Source organism: Sprattus sprattus, assembly GCF_963457725.1.
Source record: "Sprattus sprattus genome assembly, chromosome: 12".
Lineage (NCBI taxonomy): Eukaryota > Metazoa > Chordata > Actinopteri > Clupeiformes > Clupeidae > Sprattus > Sprattus sprattus.
In genome coordinates, this window is record NC_137910.1 from 15270013 (window position 1) to 15295089 (window position 25077).

The 25077-nt window shown below is 45.5% G+C and overlaps 1 protein-coding gene across 2 annotated transcripts; it reads left to right on the forward strand.

Moving 5' to 3' along the window:
- Positions 1–955: 955 nt before the first annotated feature.
- Positions 956–24723, forward strand: ppp2r5d (protein phosphatase 2, regulatory subunit B', delta). 2 transcript variants are annotated; one of them, XM_080849479.1, is made up of 18 exons: positions 956–1035; positions 1763–1810; positions 2379–2462; positions 5779–5953; positions 13430–13629; positions 17168–17278; positions 17640–17732; positions 17830–17960; positions 18098–18157; positions 18802–18910; positions 19342–19395; positions 19680–19850; positions 20019–20146; positions 20814–20915; positions 21546–21618; positions 23875–23919; positions 24063–24173; positions 24349–24723. In XM_080849479.1, the coding sequence occupies exons 1-18, from the start codon at positions 1009–1011 to the stop codon at positions 24484–24486; spliced, it is 1860 nt and encodes a 619-aa protein (XP_080705605.1). In that variant the 5' UTR covers positions 956–1008; the 3' UTR covers positions 24487–24723. The 2 variants fall into 2 exon arrangements, with proteins under 2 accessions (XP_080705605.1, XP_080705606.1); XM_080849480.1 differs by lacking the exon at positions 1763–1810 and having other exon boundaries at positions 972–1035.
- Positions 24724–25077: the final 354 nt, after the last annotated feature.

Consider the following 25077-nt stretch of genomic DNA (forward strand, 5'->3'; position numbering starts at 1 on the left):
ACGATTACATATCGACATTCAAGGAGCAAAGATAAGACGTCGTTGTGTGGTGAGAACTGATAGAAAATCGATAACAACAACAATCGCCGCCATTTTCTTTATTTTTTGTAACCTACAATAAATAAAGCAGGATTCCAGTCAATGGAAAAATTGCCTCTCCCCACCGGCGATTGTTGTTGTTTACGATTTTCTATCAGTTCTCACCACACAACGACGTCTCATCTTTGCTCCTTGAATGTCGATATGTAATGGTATGGAGTTATTGAAACTTACTTCGTGTAAAAAAGACTAGAAATTGAATGTTTATTTTTCATTGAATGTTTACATAAAGTTGCACTGGGTGCCTTTAATCTAGGTTGACGTTTTATAAAGTTAACTAATTTAGAGGTTCGCCTAGCAAAGATAGATAAGTATGTGTACTGGTATGACTGACTGAAAACAAAGAAGGAACAGTAGAATTCTGTACTGTACAAGTGGCACCTCACATTGTGCGCAGGTAGGTCTACCTGCATAGGCCAAGACGGGCTGTTGGAAAGCAAACTCCCTGAAGATGAGAGAATGTACAGTACCACTGTAGCATGATCAGGTTAGGTTGACGGATGAATGCTGCGGTCAGTTAGAACATGAGTCCAACTAAACACTAGTTTATGTATAGCCGAAGATATTACACGTAGCGCTACTTCCTTGGAACTTTTGCATTGTGCTTCTTTACTATGCCACTTTGGTAGCCGCAAACAACACCCTAAATTGAAACACCCACTCTCGCTAGACTTTAGGAGGAAGGGCGATACCCCTTCATCCCATTATTGTCCAATAAAGTTACTTGAACTGTCTGTCACTGGGGTGTCTGACGTCCTACAAACCAATGAGGTTTTTCTCGACGCTTGTCTAGCCAATGAGATTTTTCTCGGCCTAGAAGGGCGCAGGGACCTCGAGGTAAAGCTGTATGAGCGCTTGAGTCCTGAGGAAGTCAGTCACGGAGTCACCGTGAAAAACAACATCAGCAAAATGCCGAATAAAACGAAAAAAGAAAAGGTAATATAATGCCTTGGTTAAAACTGTAGAGGGATTTTCTGATTTAAGATTGAGCTGCAATACAGGCCAGTTTAGTTGGACGATATTTCTCATTTTAGAAAGCTGAACATGTATGCAGTATTTTGTATGGCCTAGCAGCTGGCAAAGCTAACTGGTGGCACGGCTAAATAGCTAACCGATAGCCTACTCGCTATAGTATCAGCCCTTGCAGATAGCGCCTGTCTATTTTCCAAATTGTCAACCAAGATTTTACTTAGATTTTCAAATTGCAAAGTTGTTGTTGTGAGGGTTATTTTCAGAGGTAGTTTTAAATGCATTTCCATGTATGGATATTTACTGTATGTCAGTTGGGAGGTGGTTAGCGTACATCACAATTGCTTTTAATAATTCATTTCATTAGCCACCTAGCCAGCTAGCTTCCCATCAAGCTAGGCTTTTTGCCTTGTCTTCATATGGTTAGCCATTATTTGTCAAATCTTCGCGAGTAAATGTCAGATTAGTGTTAAAGACTTGTCGGTAAGGTTGGGTATCTCCATATTCGTTTAGGGCTGACTGCCTCTTCTGGCAGACTGAATTGTTGCCGGGGAAGTATCAGCAATCACTTGGTGTCTTGAGTGTAGAAACTGATTTTTGCGGGTAACGCTAGCTAGGATTAGGTAGGCAAACTACAGATAGTGTGCCACATATCGTTATAAATCTTGCTGTAGTAATATTGTGTTATCTTTAGATGGGTGATGATGAACTTGTGCCTTATGTCGCCTCATCTGCGAACCCGGTAAGATATGCAGCGAATTGTCTGGTCTTGTGAGTTAGCTAGCAACATTTCCTCTTCAACCTTAAGTGAATCGTTCTTAAGGACGTGCCCCACTTGCCAGCAGATGCTCACACTGTAATTTAGTTAGTTAGTTAGTTAGTCAGTATTGTAGTGTTTGGTTTTATTAGAGATGTTTCCTAGCCTTGTCTTGAATGTATGGCCTAACCCCTCGATTCGGTCATTACTTAATTTAGTCAGAGCTAGCCCGCTGAGTTATGTCAGACAGTGATTGCTCTCTGGGTTGTCTGCACAGTGTTGACAGCGCACTGAATGCCAGGCCGGCTACAGGCTGCGCAGTGTAAAATTGGCCCGTAAACACTGCTAGCCAGATTGGGTCAGCTCCAGCACCTGATTTTAACCCAGGTAGCCGCCGAACTAAGGAATAGATCCAGCCTGGAAAAATGGGCTTTACCAATCCTCCTACTGTCGCCTTCCATATGGAATACACAGTCCAAATATAGAGTTTTCAGACATAGTGTATTGTAATAATCACACTGATGATTGATTTGATTTCGTTTGCTATTTCCAGGAACCAGCTAAATCAGCAAAAGGCAGCACGAAAAACAGTAATGTCAGCAGTGGGAAGGACCATGGAAGCGAAACTGCAGACGAGGTAATCACATTTCAAGAACTTTTAGTTGGGTCTTCATTGTAGTCTCCATACAGTGAAATGCAAACGCATACAATTACACTGCAAGATGTAGGTACCATGAGAAATATGTCCTGTAGATCTTTAGGCCATGGCTTGGATGTGAATTGCCTTCCTGAGTGAGGTGTGTGCTCCTCTGCGGGAAAGGCTGTTTCCTGGGCTTGAGTCTGATCCTGGTGCCATTTTTTCCATCAGGAAGGGAGAGGCAGACTTCTCAGTATGCAGCTGAGATCATCCTGGCCTGGCTGGAGAGAGAGGGGGTGGGGGGCAGTAACTCCTGACTCTGTTTATTGCCAATAAAACACACACACACACACACACACACACACACAAGCTAAAGTGGGTTATTTGTCATGAGTGCAGGTCAGGTGTCGCTAGTCATGTCACTCGTTCAGGTGCGGCCGGTCTGGGTGTGGACTTTGGCCTATGGACAGAGAAGTGCTGTGAGGCCCGGTCCAGTCTCCCTCTGTGCCCATTGTGCCTGCCTTTCATGACTGTAAAGATGGGGTTGGGCTCTGATGGGTTGCTGTGTTTCTGTGAAATACATTTTCACTGTATGTCTGTATGAGTTGGAAGATTTCTCAGGCTCCGCAGCAAAAGACTAGATGACATTGATGAATATGGCTGTTCATTTTTATCTGATATTTTATCTATTATGGCAGTATTTTGCATTTAGTGAGCATAACATGAAATGGACTTGTCATGGTGTTCCCTTATTGCATCTCTATCGCTGTTTGCCCCAGTGTAATGAGACGAGTCAAATACGTGGTTTAATCTGCGGACTTGAATTTGTGTCTACTTCAAGGCTGGGCATAGGCTGTAGCCCCAGCATGTTGTTACTGCGGTTGCTATTGTTGGAATAGGGTGCATGAAATCATTGTCTCATTGTAGGGCTGGTTGTCGAATGTTTGCTTGTATGAGAGATTTCACATAGCTGTCTGCCTTTCAAACAAGTGCAGTATGATATATATTTTCAGAGAAGCCAAGGGTAATGTAAAGAATACATAGTCGATTATAAAGGCTCTGTTGGCCATAAAGCTTTTAAAGGATGCTGCCCACACGTCCAAGCAGATTGCCACAGTGTTTGATGGGTTACCAGGATATGGCATCATTCTGAGATAACGACTGTGGACACCTGCTTTATGACCGCTGGTTTATTGTGTACAGGACTTTGACCATACGGAACCAGCACAAACCCAAACCCGTAATGCTGCTCAGAACACATGAATGGGTTGCACCTGCTTTTGTGGTATTTAGTTCAAACACAATATAGACAGAGAACTGGTGTTTTCCCTCTTGAGTCCGTCCTCTCCTCTAGTGTACTTTGTGAGTATGTTTTCCGTCTTCAGTGAGCATGGAAAAAGGGACATTTGAACAGGTGACATGTTAAATGCGTTTCGATTTGTCCAGCTCCTGGTTAAGAGTGTCCAGTTCGCCTGAAGGAACACTGGCCCTTCAAGCATCTCCCTGTAAGCGTGTTTTGCCTAATGTGCTAAATGCACTCTAAGCCTCTGATGAGGCCTGCTCCAGGTTAGGGTAGACCACTGTTCAGTGACATCAGTGGTTTCCTCAGACATTGCCTACGTTTTATTGGACAGGAGGAAGGGAACGGGTGGTTGCATGCCACTAGTTGCTCCTCCCACTCAGGGGACAAAATTTAATTTAAATGGCCTTTTTACATTGGTGTTTTTAATGTTTTATTTACGTTATATTGATGTTTCTAATATGGCACAGTGTATTGTGACCATGCTGCATGTTGATTCTGCACTTTAAATAAAAGTTGATTGAATGATTCATTGTTTGATGCCTACAGGGTGGCTTAAGACAGAAGTAAACTTCATTGGTTCTTCACCCCACACAACTCCCAACCCCCCAACACACACACACACACACACACACACACTCACACACACTCTGTGTCATGTCAGGTCTGCAGATGATGTACAGCAGACAGGCTGGCTGCAGTATTGATGACACAGAGATGGGCGCATTCGGTCTTGACGTCACACGTGGTTAAGGCTATTGATTATATATTTTTAGTGCGGCACAGTCATGCAATCCCCAGACCACCAGTCCAGAGATGGAGCATGCCTTCATATGCCCATGTACAGAAAACGGAGCATACACTCACACATTCACGCACACTCACACACTCACACACTTTCTCACACATAGACACACAACATTAACTCACACACCTACATGCACACACGCACTCACTCAATCAATCAATCAATCAATTAATCAATCAATCACTCAATCAATCACTCAATCACACACACACACACACACACGCACACATTCATACACTCTTATGCTAATGACATGCCCACTTCCAGCACAGCAAAGACACACCAGTACATTAGACAAAAAACACATGTCTGAGACAAACACATACATGCCATTGCAACAGACATGCATCTTGAGTGGGTTATTTTGTGAAATCTCACTCTTTGAGCACCCTGCATTTATCATTGTCTGATGTGCATTCAGCTGTCAGATTAGTATTGACCTGCCCGGACTACATTTCCCAGAGTCCACTGCTCTCCCATGGCCGATGCTGTCTAGGTTGGGTTATTGATTGTATCTTGTCAGGTGCTGTTTTCCCACATTTCGTCCTGGATACCCCTCTGTCTGTCTGACTGACTGTCCTGCTGTCTGTCTGTCTGTCTGTCTGTCTGTTTGCTCTCTGGTGTGTTGGTACTGGGGGCTACACCTGAGCTAGGCTGCCTAATGTCCGGCTCACCTGATTTCATTCATTTGATCATCAGCTGGTCTCAGCAGTCCTCACTTGATGATGAGTCTGGACCGGTGGTCTACTGCAGCTTGGTTGGGCTTTAGTTTCACTGCCTGGCTGTCCTTAATGGATAGGATTTGGGGTGGGTGTGTTTGTGTGTGTGTGTGTGTGTGTGTGTGTGATGGTACTGAGAGTTTACAATGAATTTCTGCTTGGGTGTCTTCCTCTCATTGAGCTTTACCTGCTCAGTTGTGAGTGAGGACCCTGGGCATGTGAATGAGGTGTGTGTGTGTCTAAGTGGGGACCCTCTGCAGGTGAATGAGTGAGTGTGTGTGTGTGTCTCTGTGTGTTTTTGGGGCTTGAGAGGAGGCACAAGACTGCGGCTCTGTCAGAAAGCAAAGTCAGGATTAACATTTTCATTTGAGTCAGTGTGTGTTTGTGTTCAAGGTTTTGTAGTGATGATTTGTCATAGCTTTGATGACATTTTGTGTGTGTGTGTGTGTGTGTGTGTGTGTGTATGTATGTGTGTGTGTGTGTGAGCAGGCACAACAGCAGACGGCCAGCAAGCGTCCGAGCAACAGCACCCCTCCACCCACCCAGCTGAATAAGATCAAGTACTCTGGCGGGCCGCAGATCGTCAAGAAGGAACGCCGCCAGAGCTCCTCACGCTTCAACCTCACGAAGAACCGCGAACTCCAGAAACTACCTGCTCTCAAAGGTAAACACACACATCGCCCAGTTCCAGACACTACTTGGTTTGTAGGTCCCACATACACGCCCTCTAAATGAATCTCTTACAGTTTAACTGCAGCAAAGATGTTTCAATCACTGTCACAAAAGCTCACACACACTTGTGCAGTTCTCTGGCACGTTTTCCTCCCGTCTTCCTAGTGTTGGTTCTCTTCAACAGTTTTCCTATTTCAAATTTTGTTGTTTGTTTTTTGTTCAGGTAAGCTATTGTATTTTAGTTTACAAAAATGTATCAAAACCAATGGTTTTCATTTTTGTTTCAGTTTCTGATCATTTTTCAGGGGCTGGGTTATCATCAGTGTCATTTGTACCTATCCCCCACGCACAGCATTTCTCATTCTCTCTCTCTCACACACACACACACACACACACACACACCTGCCCACACCTGAGCATGAAAATGGTGCACGGCCTCCTCAGTTCAAAAGAGCAGCCTCCTGCCCCTGCTGTGACCCTGAAGGAGCTTTATGTCTTTGTCTGTTTGTTGTTGGTTTCTTTAGTTTGGTTCGGTTGCCGTGGGCGTTCCACTTTTTCTTGCAGCCATGACATGGCTGACCTCCTACCGTCCCTGTAAAGCAGGAGAGCTCTCTAGCCAGTGTGTGGGCCTGAGAGTGTCTGAGAGCAGCAAGGGAGGCCGCAGGAGAAATTATGAAGAAAGAGAAAGAAAGAAAGAAATGGGAAGGTTGAGGGAGAGAAGGGACAAGCAAGAGCGTCATTGGTGTTTCTGGGGGTGTGTGGAGAGGTTGGGAAGGAGAGAAAAAGACTGGGGGTGGGCAGGGGGTGACTAATTCTAATGTGAGCTCACTGGAACATGACAAGAATGCTGTTGAAAGTGATCATCTCTGGCAAATCACACTGTTGCTTTTATTCAACAATGATTGCTTAAAAATGTTTGCTGTAATGCAAGATGAATGAAAAGGCCGAAAATGCTGTTGAATGTCCCGGACAATCTGAATAAAATGCAGCAGAAGGTATATACAGTGTGCTGTCTTGAGTGTTTCACAGCACCTCACGACCTTCTGTGTGTGTATGTGTGTGTGTGCGCGAGCGTGCGTATAGTCTCTTTCACATATGAAATCCACAACAATGGCAGATTGAATATAATCCATAACCGATAACAAGTTGGCATTCTCACTTTAGCAGTCAATTAATTCATAGAACTTTGCTGTGATTGAGAGCTAAGTTGTGTGTGGGGGCCAAGCAGTGAAACTGCACAGACACCCTGAGTGTTTCCACCTTTTTCTATTATGATTGTATAAGGAAGGAAACCGTAACGTCCACTAGATAACTAGATAAAACACTGCTATTTAAACCTTTTAAGGTTATTTAAACTTTTTCTTAGCTAGCTTGTCAGCAAGCATAGCAACAGTGTAACCATAGCAACCAGGCAACCCCCGTTGTCAAGCTTTACAGCACTTGCTTAAGCTTTGTGGTACTTAGTTAAGGCACCTTTGCCAGCGATTACAGCATCGAATCTTCTAGGTTGTGATGTTAATGTTACTAGGTTGCCAGGAGATGGATTAACGGGCTGGAACGGCGATGGAACTGTCTTACGTCACTGTGTATGGTTAATTGCCAGCAAATAAATGGTTTTCACTGGGATTGGGAATTGAACAGTTCATTGTTCTTTATGTAGCGCCATTAACAATTAAAATAGTCTCAGAGCCCTGAGCCTGAACCCCTTAGAGCACTGGCGACTGGGGCAAGGGAAACTCCCTTTTAACAGGAAAAAACTTGAGCAGAACCCAGCTCAGAGGGGGACCCATCTACTTGCAGCTGGCCAGGTAGAGAGATAGAGATGGAAAGAGAAGAGAGAATCAGGAGCAAGCATATGGAAAGTGAACAGAGCAATATTTTCGGTGTGTGTGTGTGTGTGTCTTTATGCTGTTGAGTGCTGATGAGCATGACTGGCAAGGTTGCTGTGCCTTTGGGAACATTCTCATTATTCCTGTCAGCCACGATAGTAAAAAAGAGCCAGTTCTCCGCCCCCTAGCCCCCCCTAACACACACCCTGCTTCACTCCCATCATGGGAGCTCGAGAAGAGTCGTTCTCAGGACACTACGTAAGCAGAAAGATTGATCAGAAATACTGGTGAGATGTCACGTCCCTGTTGAAGTCACATCCCCGAACGCTCTACTCGCCTCTCCCCTTTATTTTTTTCCTTCCGTCTTTCATGCCATTCTCACTCTCTCTTCCCTTTCTCCCCTTCTTCTCTCTCTCTCACTCTTCCCCTCCTCTCTCTCTCTCTCTCTCTCTCACTCTCCCCCTCTCTCTCTCTTCTCTCTCTCTCTTTCACTCTTTCCTTTATCTTCTCTCTCACTCTTCCTTTTCCTTTTCTTTTTCTTTTGATTAAGTATCCCTTACTGAGCGCATGACGGTAATTGGATCATTGGTACGGTTGTCTGCACTAAGTAGGACAGTACCACAACACGCACACACAGATTAGGGCTTTTCTCTCTCGCACCACACACACACACACACACACGTTGTCTCTCCTAGAAATGTACTCTCTTTCTAATAAGGCTCCCATTCTGAGTCATGGGACTGAGGCAGCCCACTTTTTCTCTCTCTCTCTCTCATTGACACACACACACACACACACACACACACACACTACTGCAACCACAGAAAGTATGGGAGGAGACAAACCAGATGGTGAAAAAATATATAAATAGAGATGGATGGAGGCTCCTCTGACCAGTTTTACACAGTGCTTTATTCAGGCTTCTCTGCTTCTAGATACGTGTTATACACGACCCAGACTGGAGTTAGAGTAATCACTGATAAAACATTATAATTTCACAGATTTACATTTAAGGTGACATTTAAATCGTTTTCCATGTTTTGGCTAGTATCATAATACCACCTTAATAGGCCTAATGCTTTTCAAACAATAACCATTTGTTTGATTTGTTTGATTTGATTTGTTTTAGGTACTCGAAAAGATTAAGTACATGATGTAGGAATTTCTTTTTTGTGTGTTTTCTGTCTGATGGGAGAAGACAAAAAACTGGTGTTGTTTCTTATTCTTAGCCTTTTTGTTCAAACATTTTGTTTTGTGTGTGTGTCTCACATAGAAAACAAACAAATGAAGCCTCAAGGTCTCCTTTTCCGGAATCTGTAATCCTGTGTGTGTGTGTGTGTGTGTGTGTGTGTGTGTGTGTGTGTATAATCGGATGTGTCAGGTGAAGGTGTGTGTAAAAGGGTGTGCGTCATCTGTTGAAGCGGGTGTTAGTGTGTTGTCTCTGTGTGTGTGTGTGTGTACAATAAACCGTGTTTGCAGCTGCCACATCGGTCTCAAAACACACAGAAAAAAACAAACAAACAAACAAGCAAACAGTTGTACTCCACAAACCTCAGGCATGTTCTGCTGCTTTCTCTGACTCCATATGGTGTTTTTAGATCACAGAGGGGAAACACACGACTACATGACCAGAGCATCACTGCGTGACGTTAACACAGGAGAAGCTGCTCTGACTGCCTCCGCTAAGCATGTGTGCGCCTGTGTGTGTGTATGAGTGTGTGAGAGTTGCGTCCGTGTGAGGTTGCATTCGTCTTAGGTTGCGTCTGTGTGAGGTTGCATTCGTGTGAGGTTATGATTGTGTGTTTTGGAGGCTCAGGGATTCACTTGGTTTTAGATGGGGATGGTAGTCTTATGAATGTCTGATATATGTCTAATATGAGCACTACTATGGATAGAAACGTAAAGAAATGTAAATGTATATCTGTGGCAGTGTAGTTCCTCTCTGTCTGTGGTCATGTAGTTCCTCTCTGTCTGTGGTCATGTAGTTCCTCTCTCTGTCTCTTGTAATGTAGTTCCTCTCTCTGTCTGTGGTCATGTAGTTCCTCTCTCTGTCTGTGGTCATGTAGTTCCTCTCTGTGTATCTTGTAATGTAGTTCCTCTCTGTGTATCTTGTTGTGTAGTTCCTCTCTGTCTGTGGTCATTTAGTTCCTCTCACCCCTCTTTTCTCTGATAAAAGCTGCCCTGCTGCAGTATGGCTGTACAGGAAGAATGGGTTTAACACTGAGGAAACAAGAGGAGAAAGTGGGAGATAAAGGGATGACCTAAACTGACCCCTGGGGTTACCACTTGTGTAACTGTCGCACACACACACACACGCACACACACATGCACACACACACACGAAAAAATATAGAGGGAGATAAAGGGATGACCTGAACTTTTGGGGTTACCACTTGTGTAACTGTCTCTCACACACTCACACACACTTTCTTACCCTCCACCACTTCCTTACTTACGCCTAGGCAAACATTGTGTTTCTGCGGTCCTGTTCTTCTATGAGCAGCAGGCATCTCATGGCAGAGAACACAGTGGAACAAGCAGGTTGTTCTTTTGATCGGTTCTGCTCTTGTGTAACGTGAACACGTGTGGACACTGGCACAGGGCTCTGGGTCATTAATAGCGTGAGATGTAGCTCTTGTGTGTGAATGAATGCGATCTGCACACACACACACACACTTTAGCCATTAGTGTGTTGAGATGAAGTCTCCACACCAGACTGCTATTGAACAGCACTTGCCTGTTGGCTTCTCCCTCTTTCTCCCTCTCCCTCTCCCTCTCCCTCTCCTCCCTTCTGCGTCTGTCTCCCTTTCACAGTAGATTCTGTTTTTGGGTGTACATCTGCACTTAATATAAACTTCAGATTCTAGAACCTTTTGCACTTGGCAGCTGTGTGTGTGTGTGATATGTGTGTGAGTGTGGTCGTGTAACTGTCTTGTGGCCATTTGTTTGATCTAAAAGAGCATAGAACATGGACGGTTGAAAGCCACCCAGAAGGTCAAAAGCTTGTGGGATGTAAAGGCTCAGAAAAAGAGATGACATAAGATGGACTCAGAAGGAGAAACCAGGAGAGGAGGATGAAGAGATGAGGGCAATGAGAAAGAAAAAAGACTAGAAGGCCCTCCCAGAATGATCCAGAGGGCCCTAGAGAGAAGTGATGGAATCTGGAGCAAGAGATCATTCTAAGGAATCCTGTAGTAGGAAAGAGTGGGGGAGAGAGAGGGAGGGAGAGCTAGAGGAAGGGAGAGGGGTTAGTAGAGAGGGGAAGAGAAGGACAAAGAGGGAATGGGTGGTGCACAGAAGCAGAGGGAGGGAGAGAAAGAGAGAGGAGGGAGTGTAGTGATTTTGTTTGCTTTGATTATCACAATAAGCAGCTTATGTTCCTGCCGGAGTAGACGAGTGACTGGCTTGAATGGCAGCACTAAAAACGCCCACGGCTCAATATGTCTCGCTCTCTCTCTCTCTCTCTCTCTCTCCCCTCCCTCCCATTTTCGCTCCATCTCTCTCTCCTTTTCTCTCTTTTTCTGTCTGAGTCGCTCTCTCCCTTTAACGCTCCCTTTCTCCCTTCCTCTCTCTTGCTCCGCCCTTCCCTCCCTCTCCTCTCTTGCTGTCATTTACTCTCTTCCTCCTCTCTTTCTCTCTCTTTCTCTCCCCTTCTTCCCTCACCCCCCTATTCCTACTCTTTGTTACATCATTAAGCACAAGGCATTACAGTTAAGAGCTTCTTAAGTACTAAGCCTTCGTGTCCATACAGTGGCATGTTTGCGTACCACAGCAGAGTCTTATTGGACCTCTTCACAGTTCACAGTGTGTGTGTGTGTGTGTGTGTGTGTGTGTGTGTGTGTTTGTTCCATATAATGCTCATACGTCAGTTTTGTTTTCATAAGGGACAGATCTGCAGAGAATGGAGGCTGTGTGTGTGTGTGTGTCTGTGTGTGTCTGTGTAATTAATGGATGTGTACAGAGGTCTAGCAGATAATTGAGGCTCTGTGCGTGCGTGTGTGTAACACATGGATGTGCACAGAGAGATCTAGCAGATAACTGGAGACTCTGTGGCATGAACTCGGTGACACTGGCATGGTGCTGGTCGGAGAGAGTTTCACCCATGTACGTGCAGTTCAAAGGGAGGGCGAGCTTGAGAGAGGTAAACACAGGTATGCTGTTCAAAGGGAGAGAGAGCCTGAGAGAGGTACACACAGGTACATGCTGTTCAAAGGGAGAGAGAGCCTGAGAGAGGTACACACAGGTACATGCTGTTCAAAGGGAGAGAGAGCCTGAGAGAGGTACACACAGGTACATGCTGTTCAAAGGGAGAGAGAGCCTGAGAGAGGTACACACAGGTACATGCAGGTTGGAGAGAGAGAGTCCCACACATGAAGCTCATCAGATCTGTGGCCAGTGATGTGTACTGGCACACGGGTGTGAGAGTGGCTGGTCAGTGGCAGGCAGGAGAGACTGGAGGTTGTGCCTCTCAGTCTTCTTCCTCCTCTCTTTTCATCCCTCTACCTCCCTCTCCATCCATATATCTATCTCTCGCTCCCTTTTTCTCTATCTGTCGTCGCTCTTTCTCCCTCTATGCTTCCCTCCCCCTCTCTCATTCTCCCCCTCCTCTCCCACTCTCTCTCCCTCCCCCTCTCCCTCCTCTCTCTCTTTCCATCCTCTCTCTCCCTCCCTCCTCCCTCTCTCTCTGCGGCGGGGAGCATATGGCCTGTGTGAGTCATCTTGCAGGGCATTAGTACAGTAGAGTATAGAGACGTTCCTGATGCTGCTGATGCTGCCGCCGCTGGTTGTTATGTAACTGCAGGCTTTCCATTCCAGGCCATTTAGTCTCTGATGCCCCCGCTCCGCTCTTCCTGCTGACTGGTGCCTTAAGCACATGCCACTGCTGGTGTACGTGTGTGTGTGCGAGAAAGAGAGTGAGATGGATCCCGTGGCCTTCTATATACACTAGTGATGTGTGTGTGAGACATGTGATGGCATTCCCTATACACTTGTATAAGAAGTATAAGCTTGTGTGTGTTTATGTTATGGAAACACTGTGTGTGTGTGTTTTATGTCGTGGACATACAGTGTGTGTGTGTGTGTGTGTGTGTGTGTGTGTGTGTGTGTGTGTGTGTGTGTGTGTGTATAATCGGATGTGTCAGGCGGCACTCACGGGGAGGTCATGGTTCTCCCGTTCACTCGGGTCAGGACCCCTCCTGTTCGTGAGGCGTTTGGGTCTGTGGGTCCTCCTGGACCACCTGCACTCCTGTCTGTTATCCTCCACCTGTGTAAGAGCTCCTCACAGCCATGTTTGGGTCATGGAGCAATGGAGAGATACTTCTACTTCTGCTACTGCTACTGCTACTACTACTAGCACTTGTACTACTACTAGTACTCATACTACTGATTTACAAAGAGCAATGTTGTGGAAACACCAAACCCTAACATCCTGCATGTGTGTCTGTTCGGGCCCTGTATCTCCAGCTGAGACTATCGGGCCATGAGAACACACCTCTGCTGTGATGAGACCACTGAGGGAAGAGACACTTTATACACTTTGTGTTTCACAGATTTGTCTCACTTAGTTGTCTCTTTCTTTTTTGTGTCTTTTTCTGTCCTCCTATCTTCTGTCTCCCTTTCTCTTTCTCTCCCTCTCTCAGATGCCCCTCCTGTGGATCGAGAGGAGTTGTTCGTGCAGAAGCTGCGTCAGTGCTGTGTGCTCTTTGACTTTGTGACTGACCCACTCAGCGACCTCAAGTACAAGGAGGTCAAGCGCGCCGGCCTCAACGAGATGGTGGAGTACATCACCCACAACAGAGACGTGGTCACAGAGTGCATCTACCCAGAGGCCGTCATCATGGTGAGAAAATGCACACACACACACACACACACACACGCGCTCACATTCACATTCATCCCGCAACACAGACATGGTCACAGAGTCCATCTACCCAAAGGCCGTCATCATGGTGAGAAAATGCACACACACACACACACACACACACACACACACACACACACACACACACACACACACACACACACACGCTCGCATTCACATTCACCCGCAACACAGACATGGTCACAGAGTCCATCTACCAAAAGGCCGTCATCATGGTGAGAAAATGAAAGAACACACACACACACTCACATTCTCACACACTCACATTCTCACACACTCACATTCTCACACACTCACATTCTCACACACTCACATTCTCACACACTCACATTCTCACACACTCACATTCTCACACACTCACATTCTCACACACTCACATTTTCACACACTCACATTCTCACACACTCACATTCTCACACACTCACATTCTCACACACTCACATTCTCACACACTCACATTCCCACACACTCACATTCTCACACACACACATTCTCACACACACATTCTCACACACACATACACACACACACACACACACAAACACACACACTCACATTCAAACACAACAGAGACGGGATGACTGAGTCAACCTACACAGAAGCCTCATCATCTTGGTGAGGACAGACACACACTTTTCACACACACACACACACACACACACACACACACACACACACGCTCGCATTCACATTCACCCGCAACACAGACATGGTCACAGAGTCCATCTACCAAAAGGCCGTCATCATGGTGAGAAAATGAAAGAACACACACACACACACACACACTCACATTCTCACACACTCACATTCTCACACACTCACATTCTCACACACTCACATTCTCACACACTCACATTCTCACACACTCACATTCTCACACACTCACATTCTCACACACTCACATTCTCACACACTCACATTCTCACACACTCACATTCTCACACACTCACATTCCCACACACTCACATTCTCACACACACACATGCTCACACACACATACACACACACACACACACACAAACACACACACTCACATTCAAACACAACAGAGACGGGATGACTGAGTCAACCTACACAGAAGCCTCATCATCTTGGTGAGGACAGACACACACTTTTCACACACACACACACACACACACACACACACATACATACACTTCCACATATGTAGCAAATGTGTATGTGTCCGACCCCGTGGCTTCCACCCTGTGTCATAGCGTGTGTGGACTTATCTACTGTGTGTGTGTGGACAGAGACCAACACAGTTAACCTACCCTGCCAACTTCTACCACTCACTCACACTATCTTTGACTTAGTGCGGGTGTGTGTTTGTGGGTACGTGTGTGTGTGTGTCCAATTGTGTGCTTGTGTACATCCTTGTGTGCGTGCTTGTGTACATTCTTGTGTGCATGTTTGTGTACATCCTTGTGTGCATGTTTGTGTACATTCTTGTGTGCATGTTTGTGTACATCCTTGTGTGCATGTTTGTGTACATTCTTGTGTGCATGTTTGTGTACATTCTTGTGTACATTCTTGTGTGCATGTTTGTGTACATTCTTGTGTGCATGTTTGTGTACATTCTTGTGTACATTCTTGTGTGCATGTTTGTGTACATTCTTGTGTGCATGTTTGTGTACATTCTTGTGTGCATGTTTGTGTACAAGTGTGTGTTTTTCCTGTCTGCTGGGTAGCAAGAGCAGATTTACATTTTTAAAAATTAATTCTCTAGCAGGTGTTTCCTCTCCCATCAATGTTTGATGCTAAAAGCCTGAAAAACACCTTCATTCTGGGTGCTAAGCTCTACAGCAGCCTGCATGCTAACTAAATCACCTTTATGCTGTGTACTTAGCTATCTAACTAAAACACCTTAAAGCTGTGCACTTAGCTAACTAACTAAAACACCTTAAAGCTGTGCACTTAGCTAACTAACTAAAACACCTTAATGCTGTGCAATTAGCTCTAGGGCAGCCTGCATGCCTACTAGGCTGCCCAGGGGAGGATGAGGAGGGGTCTGAACTCTCCCAGGCATCACTGCTCATCCCTCTGTGTCAGATGTGTAAGATGCCAGAGCGCCATGTCAGGCCTTTCAAGAGAACCTGGTTAGTAGAAGGCAATGATTTATTCATCAACACGTAATGATTTAGCAGACACTTTTAATGAGAGGACGACCTATCAAAACTAGCTGGTATATATTTATATGTGTTCTCATCTATGTGAGGCAAGGGCTTGCAACATTCCTAGATCCTGTGTCACCCTGGTAGACATTCATCAAATTTAAATCATAATGAAATAAATAATAATAGTTATAATTATTCACTGCACATGTACATGAACACGCTCATGGCTCAGTTTGCGCGAGAAGTAATGGATAAAGGTGTCAAGCTAGTAAAACGTCTGAACCTGAGGCTGGCAGTGTGTAGTGGGGGGGCTGGGTGCGAGAGGGGAGTTGGGGCAGTAGCGGCCAGCCCAAGTGGTTGTGTGTGTGTGTGTGTGTGTGTGTGTGTGTGTGTGTGTGTGTGAGAGAGAGAGAGACTGTTAACTGGTGCGTGTGTTAATACCTGTTTGTGTGGGAGAGAATGTGGTTGTGCTTGTGTTTGCTGCAGTATCTTTGTGTGTGTGTGTGTGTGTGTGTGTGTGTGAGAGAGAGCACAGAGGCAGACGAGAGCAGTTTCCTCTTTGCGCATGCATGACTGAGCAACAGGGGCATGATGGGTAATTTGGCATCTCAATCAGACGTGCAGGCACCTGCTCTACCCACCGAACAGCTCCCTGGTGTCTGAACAGCATAGCAGACTCACTCACTCACTCACTCACTCACTCCCTCCCTCACTCCCTCACTCACTCACTCACTCACATGCATATACACACACACACACACATATGCATGCATGCATACACACACACACACACACACACACACATGTACATGTGTGCTCACAGAGACGAACACACTGAGACATTATCAATATACTCAATATACACACACACAAACTTGCTCAGTCACTCTGCAGCATCGTATAGCATGACTAACTCCCAATTTGCGCATCATTTATGCTTACACAGTTGCAGTTACAACGCGTGCACACACATACACACACATACAAAGAAGAGACTCCTAGTTGGTTGCCTATCAGATTGATGATCTGCGTGAGTTGAGAGCTCTCATCTTGCGATATAATCAATGATAATGTGATTTCTTTTGAGATGCAGTTTAATGTTGCTGGATGGAAACGCATTGGATTTGCCATTGCAGACGGAGACACTGTAAGCCATCAGTGGCTCTCTGATGAGGGATGTCTTAAAGGAACCAGGGGGTTCTTAAAGGCGGAGAACCCTGGCACCCCAGGGGCAGTAGAGTCTTCAGCCAGGGGCAATGGAGTTTAAGCTGGCTTTGCTGCTTCCACACCTCCAGTTGTTCAGATTTCTGTTGAGAAGACTGGAGAGATTCTGGTTGTTATTGTGTGGCGCATGCTGATGATGTCACTGCTGTGCTCAGTTTTCAGTGAACCTCTTCCGGACGCTGCCCCCCTCCTCCAACCCCACAGGGGCAGAGTTTGACCCAGAGGAGGACGAACCTACGCTTGAGGCAGCCTGGCCCCACCTACAGGTGTGTGTGTGTGTGTGTGTCCAGTCCAAATATGGATGCACAATTGTGGGCACATGTTTGGTGTACCCGTCTATGTAGAAAGGTATTTGTATGTGTGTATATATTTATATGTCTTTAGGTCATTAAGTGTTTGCTAGCTGATTGCTAGTTGTTAGCAGGATTTTCTTATTGTGAATCTACATATGTAATTCTGAGCACAGTTCACATATTTATACCCACAGTGAAAGGTAGCCTGATTTTCATAACTGCTTTCACAGTAGACTTATGATCATTAGGGCTTGCCTGTTAGTTATGCTGGTGTTAGTTTGGCTTAGTTCATTATGTAATCATGTGTATTGATTGGCTGTGTGTTTCTCTCCAGCTGGTGTACGAGTTTTTCCTGAGGTTTTTGGAGTCTCCTGATTTCCAGCCGAATGTCGCCAAAAAATACATCGACCAAAAGTTTGTAATGTCGGTAAGTACCCTGGAGCACATCTGAGTCAGGTGTCTGTGTCATGGGCCAAGACTTTTCAAAACTTTTAATTTTTGACCCTCTCCCCCCCCACCCCCAGCTGCTGGATTTGTTTGACAGTGAGGATCCTCGGGAGCGGGACTTCTTGAAGACCATCCTCCACCGTATCTACGGGAAGTTCCTGGGCCTCCGCGCCTATGTCCGACGCCAGATCAACAACATCTTCTACAGGTGAGAACCATCTCTGGGGAGCCTCCTTCTGCCACTCTGCACTGGGATCCAGTGTATTAAGCAACAGCTATGTCACTCTGTGTATTGAGCAACTGGTCTGTTATTTTACTTGAATAATGGTTTTGTTTATTTTTCAGGTTTATCTACGAGACGGAGCATCACAACGGCATCGCAGAACTTTTAGAAATCTTAGGAAGGTGAGTTATTGTGGATTTACCTACAGCTGTGTGTGTGAGTGTGTGTGTGTGCGCACCCTGAAAAGCTGACATAAAAAATACTTTTTGACCTGTCTCAATTCAGCCTCCTTATGAAACTGTGAAGGGCACAAACGAAGGCTTGTTAAGATTGGGCAAAAGTTATTTCAGGGCGGTGTTCTTGAAAGCACACACAAACACACACACACACACACACACACACACACACACACACACAGACAGACTGAAGTCTACATTGAGGAGTTTTTAATGTGGTCATCTCCTCTCTCATCCCAAAGTGTTGTGTCATTTACAGTCATGTTTTACTCTTATTTCCCGCTTCTCAACTCTACTCATCTTTCTCCTGTCTGTCCCTTTCTTCCCTCCTCTCTTTTCCTTCCTCTTATCCTCCTCCATCCCTCTCTCTCCCTCCTGTCCTCCACTACTCCATCCCTCTCTCCTCCACTCCGCCATCCCTCTCTCTCCTCCACTCCTCCATCCCTCTCTCTTCCTCCTCTCCTCCATCCCTCTCTCTTCCTCCACTCCTCCATCCCTCTCTCCCTCCACTCCTCCATCCATCTCTCCCTCCACTCCTCCATCCCTCTCTCCCTCCACTCCTCCATCCCTCTCTCTCTCTCTCTCTCTAGTATTATAAATGGCTTTGCCCTGCCTCTGAAGGAGGAGCATAAGATGTTCCTCATCCGGGTGCTGCTGCCACTGCACAAAGTCAAGTCTCTGAGCGTCTACCACCCACAGGTACTCACACGCTCACACACTCACTCACACACACACACACACACACACACACACACACACACACACACACACACCGACCTACACACCTATACACCCACCAACCTAAGTTACACTCATACACTTTCTATTTTCGACTCTGTACGGTACTGCTCTCACACCCACACACACTTTTTTTTCCCCTACTGCTTCTGTACTGCTGGTCCAAACACACTCACTTGGTAGACACACTCACACACCTGCCGTAGCTATCTCTTCATGTCATGGATTGCGTCATAGTTTGATGTGAACTATTGCTTTGTGTTAAACCACTCGCTGCTCCTAATGACCTTTCGTCCTCTTTATCAATCCCCCATCTCTCTCTCTCTCTCTCATCTCTCCTCCTCTCCCCTCTCCCCCTCTCCTCCTCATCTCTCTCCTCCTCTGTCCTCCAGCTGGCGTATTGTGTGGTGCAGTTCCTGGAGAAGGACAGCAGCCTAACTGAACCGGTCAGTTCTCTACCCCGCGTCATCTTAGACAGGATGCTCTTTTCTGTGCACTACAAGAGTCACCGACTAACAGTTGCTCTTCGTCTTTCTATCTTTCTCTCGCTCTCACTCTCCATCTTTCTGTCCTACCTCTCCCTCTCCCTCTCCTCTCCCTCTCTCTCTCTCTCTCTCTCTCTCTGGTGTCTCTCTCACTCTCTCTGCTCTTGCTCTCTCTCGCTCTCACTCCTTCTTTCTATCTCTCTCTCGCTCTCTCTCTCTCCCCCTCTCTTCATTCTTGGCCCCAGGTGATCATGGGCCTGCTGAAGTTCTGGCCAAAGACCCACAGCCCTAAGGAGGTGATGTTCCTGAACGAGCTGGAGGAGATCCTGGACGTCATCGAGCCATCCGAGTTCGTCAAGGTCATGGAGCCACTCTTCAGACAGCTGGCCAAGTGTGTGTCCAGCCCCCACTTCCAGGTACACACCACTCTACAGCTGTGTGTGTGTGTGTGTGTGTGTGTGTGTGTGTGTGTGTGTGTCTGTGTGTTTACAACATGCAACCACAGCTATAAGGACATGCCGTTTGACTGTTTGTGTGGGTCTATATATCTGTGTGTGTGTGTGTGTGTGTGTGTGTGTGTGTAGGTTGCGGAGAGAGCGCTGTACTACTGGAATAATGAGTACATTATGAGCCTCATCAGTGACAACGCTGCCAAGATCCTCCCCATCATGTTCCCTGCACTCTACAAGAACTCCAAGAGCCACTGGAATAAGTACGACACTCAATCAATCACTCACTCACTCACACACACACACATATATATCGGCACGCACACAGACACACACACACACACGTGTATGTATAACACACACACACACACTTCCAGAAAATTAGCTTTTCTGGCTGCTAACTGAAGGATTTAAAGGTTCTCCGGTGTTTTAGCAGCAGTACAGACAACACGATAACTCTGATACTACTGAAATCCCCCTCTGGCCATCAGTAATACATACATATATATACTATGATGGGTAACAGGTTGTATTAAAATATATATTTTAAAGGTCACTCTAATTTATGGCCTTGTACATCTCTGTCAGCCAGTCCCCTCTAGCCATTGAACAATCACAAAGCCACACACACACAAATCACAAAGCCATTAGTTTACAAGCTGCTTTCCCCCCACTGTTCTCTCTCGCATTTATCATAGTTACTGCCTAATCATGGAAACATGTCACTGTTGCTAACAACATCATGGGCTCGGTTGTCATGGACACACTGACAGTTAGAGGGCTTGAGCTGAATCTGCTGAATGGGAACCTAAGTGTAATAATGGCTCCCTTTAGAAGCAGTGCTGTCCAGCTCCCATGAGGCATCTGCCTCATGTGATGTTGTGTGCCGTGTCCTTCTCCCATGATGTGTGTCCGTGTGTGTGTGTGTAGGACGATCCACGGCCTCATCTATAATGCCCTCAAGCTGTTCATGGAGATGAACCAGAAGCTGTTCGACGACTGCACCCAGCAGTACAAGGCGGAGAAACAGAAGTGAGTCTGCCTGGGGCGCACACACACACACACACACACACACACACACACACACACACACACAGAGAGGCAAGAACATGAACACACACAGGCAAGAACATAATACACAATCTCACACACACACAGGCGAGAACATAATACACACACACACACACACACACACACACACATGCAAGAACATGAACACACGCACACACACACAGGCAAGAACATTAACACACACACACAGGCAAGAACATTAACACACACACACACACACACACACACAAAGGTGTACGCACAGACATACAAAGGTGTACGTTCAGACACACATACACAGACCTAACTGCATTTAAGCTTTGAATCGAGCCATGAGATGAAACCCGTGAGTTGTATGAAATTGCAGCCCTCATGATCCTGAATGTGTGTATCGTGAAGAAGTATTTGTCTGGAGGATCTGTTGTATTTAGTCTGTACTGCCACATTGTTGACTTGTTGACATCGTTGACTGTGTAATTTCCTCATTCTTTAATCCGCGTCACCTCGAAGTGATTTGACTTGAAGTGGGCACCTGGATGTGTGAAAGAACTGAAGAGGTTTCTGTGCAAGTGGTTAATGTGTGTGTGTGTGTGTGTGTGTGTTTATCTGCAGAGAAAAGTACAAGCTTAAGGAACGAGAAGAGATCTGGCACAAGATCGAGGATCTAGCAAAACAGAATCCAAATGTATGTATGCCCACACACACACACACTCTCATATACACACACACTCTCATATCAGGGTACCCGCGAGGTCTTAAAAACTTGAAAAAGTCTTAAATTTAGTATTCATAATTTAAGGCCTTAAAAAGGTATTATATTTTGTCAACTGGTCTTAAATTTCGTCAACAGGTCTTAAATTTCGTTCATCAAGTCCACATTTGTTTATTGTTCGTTGTGACAACGAATCTTAGTAGCCTACACCCAAACGTCGCATCCAAAATACCAGGCAACCTGTATCTGACTGAACTGGCTGAGATGCTGACACGATATAAAGGATAAAACTAGCTAACGTTAGCTATTCACTCGCTGCGCTAGCTAGCTAGACAGTTAACTAGGACACTGCCCTGTCAGGGACAGGGTAATGCTAGTTAATAAGCTTCTGCTATCACAGGCAACAGTGGAGCGGGGCTTTTGGATGATTAAAGAAATTTAAACGTCTAACATTAAAGAACACACTGTTGTACAGGGATGCAACAACAGTTTCAGCGACTCCCGTTTTTTTTCACGGCAGTTTGGGTGACTTGATAATAATTTCATCAACACTTATTCTGGATTGACTCCACCAAACATCAAATCAGCAGCGATTATTTCCCAAACCCTCGAAAGCTGTTGCAATTGAGATTTTAACTTTACTTTCTGTTTGAAGATAAGGTAGCATAGTGTTGAGGAATGGGTTAGTTGAAATTGGACAACTTTAAATTAATATATGAGATTGAACAACATAAACCCCTACACAGATAAAATAAATTAACAAGGATAGCAAAACCGATTGATAACGGCAGAAAGGCGTGCAGGACAGGACGTCAGATCACAGTGACACAGGCAGTTTTTTCCCCATTATATGTGAAGGCTGAGATATTCATAACACTTTATTCAGTCTTACTGGTGGTCCTTTTGTAATACCAACAGGTGCACTTCGTTGTTGCCTATGTACTGTTCTCACTACGTGTTTAGCATTACATCGCATAACTATGTTTCTTGATAACAGCTGTTGCCATTTCCACTAGAGGAACATTTGAATGATGTCAAAGTAAAAGTCCAATACTAAACGGTGTTTCCATAACAACAATACAAGTAATATACATTTAACAGCCTATTTTGCTACATTTTTGCTACCTCTTTTATTTGGCATGTTGGTGAGGTTATTATTTTAGAGGACCATTTCTCAATGGTTTTGTTATTTAATGAATGTTTGTTTATTAATAACTTATTTTTAACAAATAACTCAATTATAATTACAAAGAGGGAAATTCGCATCTCTATCACAACTTCCACTTGCTCCCGCAATTTAATTGCAACAAACACCTAAAAAACACAGCAACTTTTATGGAAAAGCTCCCGCTATAATAAGTTAGCTGAACTCATCATACTGGATGAACAGATTGCTGCCAAAAGCGCAGAGCTCCAAAGGCTGTAGGATCTGTTGTATTACAACCGCACACAGGTTCACCCACAGACGTATCCAGACACACAATGCACACACACACACACACACACATGTAGGCTACACAAACACACACTCACACGTCCACCCCTCACAGTTATTGTTTTAAATGGTTCTGTCTTATGATTACATTTTTTAATTTTATTCATATGCATATCAGGAAAGGTGCGATGTTGGTCTTAAATTTCATCTAAAGTGGTCTTGAAAAGGTCTTAAAAAGTCTTAAATTTGAGATGAAAAATCCTGGGGGTACCCTGCATATACACACACTCTTATACACCCACACACACTCTCATATATACACACAAACTCACATAGGCATATGGCTTTCACCATTCACACACAACTCATCTACTCGGTCTCATCACACATACTGGTCTAGATGCACTTTACTGATACAGAGTTGTGTTGTGACACACATACACGAAGGGAGGCGAGTCTGTGCTTGTCTTTAAACATTAAACATGTCATGATTGAATTAATTAGAGCCAAGGCTTTGAGTTCCAGACAAACCTGATTAGCACTGTTCATTTCTGATGACACATCTTTTAGCTCTGAGGCTCAGATTTAATTATGGGGAGTGTGTGTGTCTGTGTGTGTGTGTCTGTGTGTGTGTGTGTCTGTGTGTGTGTGTGGGGGGGGGGGGGGGGGTGAGTGTGAGTGTGACAGAGACAGATACAGATACAGACAGATGGATATAGAGAAAAAGGCATAGAATGAAACACCAGACCCACACTCAGTGAGATCTGCTTTTTGTCCCTCCTGTCTTCCTGTAGATGCAGTTAGTGTATCCTGAGCTGAGGCCTGGCCTTCCTGATGAGGTGAGCTTAACACATAACCAAACCTAACGTATCTGTGTGTGATTGGGATGAGGTGTAAACAGTCTAAAAGCCCCTCACACATTCTTTCTGCCAGTGTCACTAAAATTGTGTGTGTGTGTGTGTGTGTGTGTGTGTGTTTGCAGTATATGATGTATAATGATGCTGGGGTGCCGCTCTACTCCATGGAAACGGAGACCCCTACTGCTGAGGACATTCAGCTGCTGAAAAAGGCAGTGGAGACAGAAGCCACGCCGGTACAATACACACACACAAATACACACACACACACACACATGATATCGCACACAGACACTCACAGAATTACTACTAAAAAAAATGTCCTGTGTCTGTGTGCGAGCGTGTACATAATTTTGTGTTTGTGTATTTCTGCGTGTGTGCGTGCGTGTGTGTGTGTTGTGGTGGTCTCAGGGCATGAAGGAGCTGAAGAAGGACAAGGTGCTGATGAGGCGGAAGTCGGAGCTCCCTCAGGACGTCTACACCATCAAAGCCCTGGAAACGCACAAGCGGGCAGAGGAGTACCTGACAGCCAATCAGGAAGCCCTCTGACCGGCCCTCCAGCCCATCAGGAGGCCCTCTGACCACCCATCCAGCCAATCAGGAGGCTCTCTGACCGCCCCTCCCTCTCCTGATCCGGCCCAGATTTGGCTACTATCTGGTGTCTGTCGCTCCCTCTGTCCCTTCCTCTTCCTCTCTCCTTTCATCTCTCTCTCCCTCTGTCCGTTTCTCTCCCTCTCTCCTTTCATCTCTCCCCCTCTCCTTTTATATCTGTCTGTCTCTTTCTCTCCCTCTATTTGTCTCCCCTTCTCTAGCCAGACCACCCAGCATCACTGAGAACAGCTGCCAGACCACTCTCTAAACACACACACACACACACACACACACACACACACACACACACACACACACACACACACACACACATGCTCACAGGCCTAGTTGTGTGTGGTCCTCCTGGTGGAGTGATGTGAGCGTAGGGAGTCTAGTTGTTGTCTGAAGTAATGTGTCTGCAGCACAAGTTTGCTTTCTGTTCATCCCTCGGTTATTTGTTTGCGTTTTACATCCCCGCTCTGTTTGTCCTTAAGCCCAAACACTCCCCCTTCAGACACAAACCTTACACACACACTCACACACACACAC

Excerpts from the sequence above, each read along its gene's own strand:
- ppp2r5d (XM_080849479.1), top strand. The coding sequence starts at position 1,009 with ATGCCGAATAAAACGAAAAAAGAAAAG. Across the intron at positions 2,463-5,778 it reads GAAGCGAAACTGCAGACGAG|GCACAACAGCAGACGGCCAG; the intron begins GTAATCACATTT and ends GTGTGTGAGCAG. Across the intron at positions 17,279-17,639 it reads CAGCCTGGCCCCACCTACAG|CTGGTGTACGAGTTTTTCCT; the intron begins GTGTGTGTGTGT and ends GTTTCTCTCCAG.